This window comes from Chenopodium album, chromosome 16 (assembly GCF_948465745.1).
Source record: "Chenopodium album chromosome 16, dcCheAlbu1.1, whole genome shotgun sequence".
Lineage (NCBI taxonomy): Eukaryota > Viridiplantae > Streptophyta > Magnoliopsida > Caryophyllales > Amaranthaceae > Chenopodium > Chenopodium album.
Genome location: NC_137849.1, coordinates 2,259,395 through 2,270,682, shown reverse-complemented (window position 1 = coordinate 2,270,682; position 11,288 = coordinate 2,259,395). Strand labels below are relative to the sequence as shown.

Sequence of the window (11,288 nt, the reverse complement as noted above, 5' to 3'; positions counted from 1 at the left end):
AAGAGCTTTATAGGAAAAATCAGGGTGGGGAAACAATTAGGAAGCAAAAAATAGCCGTTTTTAGCTATTAGGTAGGGTCCACTGGTCAGAAACCCACCGGATTTTCAAAATGGGTTGTAATCTGAGCATTTATTAAAGTTAAGGGGTGGTAATTTAAAATAATTTTTTTTTTTTGGTGTTTAGTTCGAAAATGGTTACATTTTTTGTGGTAATTTAAGAATTTTCCTTTTTTTTTTTACTTAATTATGCTTCGAGACACCAAAATTATTGTATGAAATAAAAGATGTAGTTAGTAATCTTTCCGTCCATTGTAAGGTTTCTGCCATTTGTTGTTTGAATGGTCAAATCACTCAAATATGCCTTACTTATTAATAGATATTGTTAAATTTTGATTTGTTAAAGATATATGGCATAACCGATTTAACAAGGTTCTATTTTAATATTGTTTATATTTACTAGTATATAAGTTCAAAATACACTCAAATTTCACAAAAAAAAAAAAAAGGAAAACAAAAAACAAATTACCTTAAAAAGTCAAATATGACAATTATTTTGGGACATACGAAGTAGTTCGATTTTCCTTAACTTAGAATTCATACATCAATGGTGTCAATAAACCCCAATCAAAATTCCCAATGAAATTCTCAAATGAAGATAAATGGTGTGGCACATTAATTGTAAACAATTACAAAAAATTGTTTTTTTTTTTTTTTTTTTTTTTTCCTTTGCCATCTTTGACAAAGAAATAATACAAAGCCTAACTAATTACCCACTACCTAATAATTGTATATTGACCTATGACTAAAATTTAGCTACTACTATATAATTTTGCGTTCTTTGACAGAAGTAGATCAATAAGTTAGACTAACTTACAGTAAAATTATGCATTGTTCTATTAATTTGATGACAGAAATTCACTATCATATGGAACCTTTGTTGCAGGGATCCATTCATTTCCTTGGATCAACTGAGAAGCAGTGTATGGCAATGCCTCACTTGCATCATCTACCACCTTATAACCTGACCATTTTACTCTCCTGCTTGTATCAGCTCCCGGTCCCCAGTTTCTGTACTCGAGGTAGATTGCATTCGAATCAGTTGTATTAGGCCACTTTTCCCACCCTGAAGGACTGATTAACCTATCCAAGAACGATTCCATGACCATAACAGTCGAGTAAGGAAACCACGGTCTACCTAGGAATCCACTTATGTTGGTCCTGAACCCATCCTCGGGTGCTAATGTGAAGTTGCAGCCCTGCAGTGTGAATCCTGAATTCTGATCTAAGGACTGTCTACCCTGTGCTGTGTACGTTACTATCAGATATTCTGATACACGACCGTAGAGGTTGCATTTCTGAAATACAGCAGTTGCAAATCCGAAGATGAAATCAACAGTTCCATAGATGTCACACTCTCTATAGAATTGACTGCCTTGTTTAGCATACAGAGTGTCATGGTACCCTATGACTTTACATCTGTAAAAAATCGCGTGGTTTGCAGAACATAGAAGTGCTACTGCTTGACCACTCTCACTTCCTGCATTGTTCTCAAAAGCTATGTATTGTGCCATGAATCCATCACCTAAAACAGCTGCATTTCCATGTACAAGATCATAGGTGTTAACTAAAATCTTCTGCTTGAGAATTAACATGACAAATTGACAAAGAGAGACACAAACACAATCATGCATATCATATCATAAAGTATGCTAATTTACAGCTCATTACAACACATAATAATGAATTGTATAAAGTATATAACATCTTTCTTGGAAAATAAAAGTGTTATACAGCGTATGAAATTGGCTTTCAACGAGTAAAAAAGTAATCCTGCTAGAATCAGAAGACTTGTCAATGCAGCTTCCGTTTCGAGTATTACATACCAATTTAAAACAAAATCAATCTGATTGAAACCCATATAATGAATTTTATATGCTCTACGAATTAAAGCAGGCTGCTGTGACAGAAGATATTAGCATATTTTTGTCAAGTGCATCAGATTCTTCAGGATACAGAACATAGAAAACTGCTAATTGCTACCTTTTTCTGAGCATTTTTATATTAATATCACAAAACTCGAAATCAATGAAAACAAGATAAATTCATCTATGGTTACTAAAGAAATAATCACTATCTAAAAACAGGATGAACAGCAATAAACTGATATACATATACTCACTAAAAGTGGCAGTTTCTGAAGTTGAAAATTCAGAAATTTGACGGTTAGCTGTAACTTTGGTGACTTCTGCTCCATCCCCAACTAATGCAATGTTAGTCTTGCTTTGAGGTACGATCACCACTTCATTGTACACACCGGAGCAAACCCGAATGTAGAACCGCGACGAGGCGTATGATGGAGCAGAGAGGATAGCCTCTGAGATTGTAGTGAAATCCCCATCTCCATCTAGAGATACTGTGGCATTGAAGTTGAAATTATTATTTGTAATGGAGTTGGGTTCATGAAGCTTATCATGATATTTTACAAAGAAATAAACTCCAGGAATAGCCACTACAAGAATTAGCAGTATAAGCCAAACACAATTATTTTCTGCCATTTTGGATTTTTTTTGCAAGTATTATTGTGGATACATTTTTTCTGGTAGTTTTGTGTATATAGGAAAATTGTACGGAGTAATATGTTTATAAAACTTTTGTTATCTTTTTATTTATTATTTATTTATCTACTTGATTGTTTTTAGGTCTCAAGAGTCTTTATCTACTTGTATAAGATCAATTAAAAGAATTCTATAAAGTTTATCATGATATTAAAAAAAATGATTTGTTAATATTAAAATATACTAGTATATAACCCATATGTGTTTTGGGACTTCGAATAATAAAAGGGACGGTGGCTAACTAACTTATAAGCATATGCATGCACCTATATTATATAATATGGTTTCAAGATGTAACCTAATTACATGTAATGTGGCCGCTTGTTTTTCTAGAGAAAGCCATATTGATAATCAACGCGTTTTCTAGATGGCCGGCTGACACACGCTAAGCCCTTGACGGGCAGGCCCGTTCCTAGCTTTTTGGTGGCCTATGGGCGGAATGGGAAATTGGACCCTAATTATCGAGTAAAGTAAAAAATGCAAAATAATTTTTTTTTTTTTTTTTGTTTTTTTTTGCTTTGTTTTAATAAAGGAAAAAAAAACAAATAAAATTAAAATTAAGCAACCAAATCATCATAAAAAATTGTCTATGACCATTTCTATATGCAAATTCACCAATAATAGCGTCTACAATAAACTCAAATGTTCCGACTCCAATTCCGCAAGCAATGAACTAAAATATGATAATTCACACAAAAGAACATATTAAATCAGAAAAATATTGATTTACATTATATACCCAAGACACACACACACCAAAAAAAAAAAAAAAAAAAAAAAAAAAAAAAAAAAAAAAGGAAAGAAGGGGGATGGAGGATTATAAATCAGAAGATTGAAAACAATTTGTTGATATGTAGATGAAGATTTGGATGGAGTGTAAATATTGTGAACCTAATCCCATTGAAAATCAAAGAAGAAGAAGAAGGCCATTTGAGTTAGAGTAGTTTTAAGAGATTAATGAGGTTGAAATTGTAAAAATAAATTAACATGAAGAAGATACTCCGTAACAATTAATTCTAGCAATTAAGAATTTTTTGGGAATTAGTTAGGAATGAATATAGGCAGTAATTATGCTTGGAAGTTGAAATTTGGAGATTTGAATGTGATGGAAAGCTGCATATAGCCATATTGTATAATTAAGGATATTTTGCTTTTTTTTTTTTTTATTTAAATATGAATTATTAAATAACTTGGGCCTCCTTCCCTTGGGCCCGGGGCGATGGCACCTGATGCCCTGCCTCAGGGACGGGCCTGTTGACGGGAAAGCTTTGATCGAGTAACCCCTAACCGACCGAGTAACTCCTGACCAACGGAGTAACCCCTAATCAAGTAACTCTTGTCACACAAGCACACGGTGTGGCTAGCCATATGAAACTTTGTGTATCACTAAATAATACTCTTTTCTTAAGTAACTCCTGCCACACGGGCACACGGAGTATATGTACATTAACTTTCTTTTCTTAATTATGATGTAATATTACATTTGTTTTGGCAAATTTTGATAATTAGGAAAATTATTATGACGGCTTATTGAGGAAATTCAACATTGTCAGAGGGTAGGAAGTAGCAGTGAGATTTTTCAGTCTCGTTGAATTGAATATGATTTTCTTAACTTATTATAGTAATGTAGGCAGCAATGTAGCATGGGCAAAGGTGCAGAAGCTGAAACGATGCAGACAAGATTTCTCTTTTCTATTGTTTACTTTAATAATTGTATTTGTATTTGAATCAACATATCAGCAATATAATGACTTTATGTGATTATAATGCAGCTATGAAAATAATTAATGGATGTATTTATTCAGATGATCCAAGAGGAAGAACAGATGTTTGGTTTTTATGAATTCACTACTGCTTAAAATCTCTGGGTCATACAAATAATTCCAACACCAAAGAGGATTACAAATAATCTAACCTAGCAAGTAACAATCCCGATGCCTTGAATCAACTTTTCCTTAAGATGAAAAACCATGTTTGCTACAAAGCGATACAAAAATGAGTCTACAAGAGTACAAGCTGATGCACTTGCATCAAGTACGGTTAGTTCACAGCACAATAATTGAATAACAATCAATCCCGCCTTTCGAATGCTCGATAGAAGTGCAGAAAATTGGCAAAGCAAAAGCTGAAAGATGCTTCAGAGGAAATTATAGTGGTACTGATCCATAAAACACTACTTCAGCTGGGCCGGTCATGTATATATGGTTATCTGCCTCCCTCCATTCAATCTCCAATGGACCTCCAGGAAGGTCAACAGTGCAATTCTAATCCCCCAAAATAAAATAAATAAATACATATTCAATAACAGTAGCAATATCAAACAGTAAAGGCAATGAAGATTGAAGAAACGGAAAGCAATTCTGAGAGGAATATGAACATTGTTTGGCTATCAGGGAGCATCACAAAAAACATGAAATACTAAGCAGTACTCACCCTCTCAGATCGACCCTCGAGCACTGCAGCAACGACAACTGCACAAGCTCCTGTTCCACAAGCTAAAGTAGCCCCTGCACAAGTGCACAACCAAGTAATTGGAGTCAACAAGGATGAGGAACAGTCCAACTAAGATAAGTATATGTATATAAATATACGAAGTAATTTAGAAAAAGGGAAAGAAAAAAAAATTCTATAATGTTATACTCTTAAAAATATTTATAAAAAGACTTTCAAATAAAATCGAACCTGCACCGCGTTCCCATACACGCATCTTCAGGTGTGACCGAGAGAAAACTTGAACAAACTCTGCAAGATCAATACAGTTTTCAGGAAAATTCATGATCCTTAAGCTATCAATGAAAGAGACTTTCAATAAGAATCAGTGTATGATTTACTGAAATGTTTCCAAAACTAAAAAGAAATAATTAGTTCAGAGATCCATAATACCACAATTCATGACCAGTATATCATAATTCATAAAATGGTATAATAAATATGTAGTAGTTATACCCCCCCCCCCCCCCCCTCTCTCTCTCTCTCTCTCTCTCTCCCAGAATAAAAAATATATATTATCCTATAATAATAGTATGCATTTCGCACAAGTAAAGTTTATCTTACCTAATGAAAGAAAAAATCAACAAAGAACATGGATTGCACTTCAATAGAGCCTTTTTTGAGATAAACGGAAAGATTCAAAGGTATCAAACTGCCAATGGATAAATACAGACAGTCTGATGTATCTATTATTCAATCTGTTCCGCAGGAAAGTGTAATAGTGTATTAATCAGAAAGCAAAAGCAACATCATGTTGAAGTAGATCTGTAGATATATCCGCATGCAAGATCCCACTATTTTTGCTTAATTTATAAGACAAATAGATATTACTTCATAATGTTAACATCTTGGACTTCAGACAGCCAAAAATATAGATTGCCAAATTGGTGTGATAGGTTTTTCGTTCATTGAGTTCAAGAACATACATACAAATACATCCATACTGGAGAAAGACAATCGTCAACAGATTGTTCAAAGAGTCACTGATTGATCCCATTATGATAATATGCAAAATTCTTTTTTTGGGGGGAGAGGGGGGGGGGGGGGGTGGAGAGGAGAGGAGTTAGAATCTAAATTTCCATTGTTGCAGAAACCAAAGTGGTGCTTCAACTTTGTACAGGACTTTGCCAGGCTGGAGTACAAAATTTTCTGCTAGCCATCTATGCTTGTAAATGATTTCAGGGGAAAATTAACAGAAGATAAGAAGCACAATGAAAGCATATGTCAGAAATTAATGGCTGTCCAAACACGGAAATATTTGGGGGAGGGGGGGGGGGGGGGGAGGGGGGCTTTTTTAAAGAAGCAAGGCACAAGCTTTCAGAATCACTAATTACTTGTTCCAGTTCAGATTGGATAAACAATGGATGCTATCACAAAATCTTTTGGCACACAGAAATTGCCTCTAATGTCAACATACTTATAAGAAGAAAGAGTATTATTTAAAAGAAAAGAAAAAAAGAGAGAGAGAGAGAGAGAGAAGAAAGAGTATTATAATTATCAGGGAAACATGGAGAATAAAAGTCAATACAAGATTAACACATAAAATGTACAGTTATTTTTTACATCACATCAACATTTATCAAAATTAAAAACTGACCAGTGTTTGTTCGAGCAGGAAACACATCATGGTGCTCAAATTTTGGTCCAATGTCAGCCAATTGTATTTGATCAACCACCAGATTCTGCTTGGTTACAAAATCAGCAAAATTTCAAATTATGCCCATGAAAACAAACAAATAATTTGTCACCAAGGGTGAGTGAGGGAAAGAAAATGATGACCAGTGTCTTAACAAATAAAAATTACAACCCATAATGCACTCTTCATATACAAAATATTTTCCTTTCAACTTTAAGAGGGGGGGTGGGGGTCTTAAGCGAGTTGGAAAAAACATTTCCAACAGCAGGGAGGGAGCAGAACAGAGAAATCCGTCTTCTGCAGAGGGGTTGAGACTTGAGAAGTTGAGAGCAAAGAGGTTTCAAAGCACATTTGAAGCACTCTTTGTACTCTTCAAGCAAGAAATGAGATAGCCATAGGATGTTCATGTAGAAGAAAAGAGAAATGGTTAACCATACGGACCTAACACCTAACTAGACCAGATTCCAGACTCTGAACTTTCAGCTAAGCATGAAATAACATATTCTATATGTTGACCTCTTCTACAGATTAGAATCTAGCAGTATTAGCCTACACAATCCCTAATCAAAAGATGTTATTAAACAAGACGGACAAAATTATACCTGCTCTCCTTTTCTACCAAAAGTAACACAGTGTGGATTCCCCATGCTCACACAGGTGACGCTCCAGGTTTCTCCGTCAACCACTAGATCTGATTTAACAGCAGAAGATTCCTTGTTTGCAGGCAGTTTTGTAGGTACATCAACTGCTCTAAGCACTGGTTCACCCATATCGACTTTAACCTGACACACACAAAATAATGTCGTAAAATGGATAAGGTGCCAGCATATAAGCAGAAACATAGACTTTTATCTCCTAAAATCTTAATACTTTGTACTCCTTCCATGACTCCATCTCACTAAGATTGCCCCATATTCCTAATATGGTTGTCCGGTTGTCCCATTGAGATTGCCCTGTTACTTAAATACTTAAATGATATAATTTCCTCCTCTAACAGCCCATGTGCAACTACATAAAGGCAAAAAAAAAAAAAAAAAAAAAAAAGCATCCTGCATGCTTAGAAATGAACCAACTCTTATATAGAGAATTATGGGGTATGGGGCAATTGTAGTATGACGAAGGCAGAGATTGCCAAAAGGGAGCACGAAATTATTCAATCAACTTTTTACACTACTTCTTGCTATGTACAGTCGAACAGTCGTACAGATAAGTCTATAGGAAGGGAAAGATAGTGGTATTTAATACGCGGTGAAGTTTAAGCTGCAAAGGCAACCGTATAATAGTACATCTAACCTATAAAACACCAAAAGGGGCTAGAGGCTAAATTATGTACCTTTCCATCATCTTGAATCTCAGGTACAATCAAACCAGCACCAGTATGGACTGTGAAACTGAACAGCATAGCATAGAACATGACACATAGTTAATTAGGGAGGCAGAATAAAGATCAAACTGATTTTTGATAGACAAGAGTTTCGGCAACCACAAAAGAGAACACAATGTGCTGTCCATAAATTAATGGTTTCTGTATTCCCCCTCCCTCTCTTTTTCTCCTCACTTGGGAAAAGAAAAAGGAAAGAAGTCTATTCAAATTCTTTAGAAGAAAGTCCATGTATTATCCCAAATTGTTCTGGATCTTCCTTGCATGATGAAGAAAGAGTCTAACCACCATTTCTTTTTAAAGTTTTTCTTTTTCAAAGACAATCAGCTGATGACTCGCCAAGGTAAAACTGTTTTTTAAAAAAGTGTTGGAGATGCCATTTCATGCCAAACATAGCAAAAATTGGAAACGCCCTGTTGACTTGTTAAGTCTTAGAAAACACCCAAAAAAATCAAAATAAATAAACATCAGAAAAAAAAAAAAAAAAAAAAAAAAAAGGGCTTTAAGTAAGCTATGTTTCCGATTTACAAGTATAGTTCATAATTACACAAGAGGAACAACATTTACACTAACAGTGCACAACAGTTCCTGCTTATCCAAAAGTACAAAGCATCATTGCTAACCAGTTGCTTTAGCCATACAAGACATAGTCTGGTCAATTTTTCAGTATTTGAACTGGCTGATTAAAACCGAAAAAGACAGGGAGATTATGGGATGGTCATACTATGACAATTAATCAATGAGTGGTTCTTTTAGGAGCAAGCCATTTCTAAAATCTCACGAAGACAATAGGAAATGTACGTGAATTAAGATAGGATATGTTACAGCCAATGAAGTTCAACAACTAAAATGCATTATTAGTATAGAAATATTTACAATTACACATATACATGAAATAAAGATCAACATGCACAGGCAGGGGAGGGCTTGATGGTGTAAAAGGTAAAGTTTGTATCTTCAGTCAAGTTTCATAGCAGTTCCAAGCTCAGATCAGGTGGGAGTATAGAGACCTAGCTATAGTTCTCTATCAATGCTTTAACAGGTCAGGCATTTTTTATCACTAATAACTAGTCATTACGAATAGGTAAAATCATAAGGCGAGAAAGAAAAGTCATTAATCATTTAATGGAGTTAGAAGATAATGATTGGGTCGAAAAGCAATTACCTGTGTTTCCCTTGTAAGTTCTCGAGCTCGGCAATGAATCTAGCAAAGCATCTCACTCCATTACCACACATCTGAAAAAAAATAAAAATTCAGTAAAAGATCAGTTAAGAAGAACTAAAAAAAACATTTACTTTTAAAAAAAATATTACACTTGATTGGAGCAATTACGATAGGTAACCATAACAATATATGTATCCAGTCAATTAAGAAATGTCACCATGTAGTCTGAAATGTTAATTTTTAAAGGTGACCTCTATTGCAAAGTTTATACTTGTTTTTTTTTTTTTTTTTTTTTTTTTTTTTTTTTTTGAAAGAATTGCAAGGTTTATACTTAAACAAGTGCATTGTCGTAGTAACTTGTAAGTTGTAACAGTAGTTTCAACAAAAAGAAAGTAGACTTGAAATCCATAAAGAATACAATCATATAAACAAGATCCAAACTTCAAAATGAAAACTCACATTTCATCCTCATAAAACTGATACAATAAGTATACTGTTCACAAAGATATACACACCTCTGGCTCACTTCCATCAGAATTGAAAATCCTCATAGTATAATCAGTGCCATTAGTTCCAGGCATTGCAAAGATCACGCCATCAGCTCCCACTCCAAAATTCCGGTCACATAGCTTCACTGCTTGTTCAGGGGTTACCTTGGGCTCAGTTGAGTCTCTATTATCAACCTACTCAGCACAAACAAACTAGGTAAATGGCCGAAAAGTTAAACAAGAGAAATCATGACAAATAATTCAATTCAATCAATATATGGGGACATTGCTTACCAAAATAAAGTCATTGCCAAGTCCATGGTACTTGACAAAATGAAGAAATCCACTCTCTTTCCGGTCTAAAAAGGAGGCTCGCTCCTGAGTTTGAGGGGCCATTGACACAGCCACAACTTGAAGATTAGGACGTCCTTCACAAGATTTATTCAAAGTTGAATTGTTCCTTAAAAAAGAACAATGTCGGGACTGAACCAAAGTGGACAGGCAACGTCGCGAACTTGAGTACAATGATGAGGAAGAGGAGACGGAAATCGAGCTTGTAGTAGTGGCTGCCATTTAACCTGTAAGTTAACCTGTAAGTTACCTGTGGTTTAAAATGAGCTCTTATATTCATCCAATACAGCATACAATAGTAGTATATCTTATACATTATCAATTCTTAATAAACAACCATACTAATTTAGTCATTTAAACCATCGGATTATAAATTAAAAAGATACAAATATTTAAAACTGTTAGCTCCTAAAATCAACAAAACCCAATAAAAGTCCAACATTTTACAAGTAGAAATTGAGTATCATGCTCCAAATCATTGATGGGATACTTTTAGAAGACTATAATATTTACAGGGAACCAATTTATAAACAAGAATTCATTAGAGCATAATCATTTCTTTACATGGATTTTAAATTGAAGAGCAAGAATGAAAAACCCACAAGTATATAACATATTAATATTAAAAATATGAACGATGTTATAAGCTTTTAATAATTTGTTAATTATGATCAATAGTTCAATGAGCTAACTCAGGAAAAAAAAAAAAACCCTAAAATGGGTATACTGACAATTAAGTTTAAATAAAAGGATTGTGTGAATTTGTGAAATTAAAATTAAACCCTAGATAGTGAATTTGATATTCAATGATTAAATATAGAAAATGAATGTCTTACCTCGAAAGCAGATTCAATGGAGGAGATGAAGCTCAGAAACTGCTTCAATGGAGAACTCAAAGAACGTTCAATGGAGGAGAAGAGCAGCAAGTGAGAATTTCAGGTATATTGCCATATTGGTTGAAAAAATACAAGGGTTTTTGTTTGTGTGGTTTTTTTTTTTTTTTTTTTTTCCGACAAGGAGAAAATGAAAATTACTGATTACGAGTAATGATTTTTTTTTTTTTTTTTTTTTTTGACAAATAGAACTAACAAAAGAACACAAACAAACTAAAGAGCTAAAAGGAATACAAAAGAACACGTCGCTGACAAGCCTTCACCGCAAGC

The 11,288-nt window shown here is 34.2% G+C and overlaps 2 protein-coding genes across 4 annotated transcripts; both read right to left on the bottom strand.

Moving 5' to 3' along the window:
- Nucleotides 1-594: 594 nt before the first annotated feature.
- On the bottom strand, nucleotides 595-2,672 carry LOC145584635 (pectinesterase-like). The gene is made up of 2 exons (XM_081641451.1): nucleotides 2,179-2,672; nucleotides 595-1,590 (listed from the first exon to the last, which is right to left on the bottom strand). Exons 1-2 carry the CDS (start codon nucleotides 2,552-2,554, stop codon nucleotides 896-898), a joined length of 1,071 nt encoding a protein of 356 aa, XP_081497577.1. The 5' UTR covers nucleotides 2,555-2,672; the 3' UTR covers nucleotides 595-895.
- Nucleotides 2,673-4,389: 1,717 nt separating this feature from the next.
- On the bottom strand, nucleotides 4,390-11,113 carry LOC145586051 (diaminopimelate epimerase, chloroplastic-like). 3 transcript variants are annotated; one of them, XM_081642768.1, is made up of 10 exons: nucleotides 10,962-11,113; nucleotides 10,069-10,352; nucleotides 9,802-9,969; nucleotides 9,287-9,357; nucleotides 8,074-8,131; nucleotides 7,343-7,522; nucleotides 6,702-6,786; nucleotides 5,297-5,356; nucleotides 5,048-5,121; nucleotides 4,390-4,878 (listed from the first exon to the last, which is right to left on the bottom strand). In XM_081642768.1, the coding sequence occupies exons 2-10, from the start codon at nucleotides 10,345-10,347 to the stop codon at nucleotides 4,762-4,764; spliced, it is 1,092 nt and encodes a 363-aa protein (XP_081498894.1). In that variant the 5' UTR covers nucleotides 10,348-10,352; nucleotides 10,962-11,113; the 3' UTR covers nucleotides 4,390-4,761. The 3 variants fall into 3 exon arrangements, with proteins under 3 accessions (XP_081498894.1, XP_081498893.1, XP_081498895.1); XM_081642767.1 differs by having other exon boundaries at nucleotides 10,069-10,375; nucleotides 10,962-11,112; XM_081642769.1 differs by having other exon boundaries at nucleotides 10,069-10,364; nucleotides 10,962-11,108.
- Between the last annotated feature and the right edge of the window lie 175 nt (nucleotides 11,114-11,288).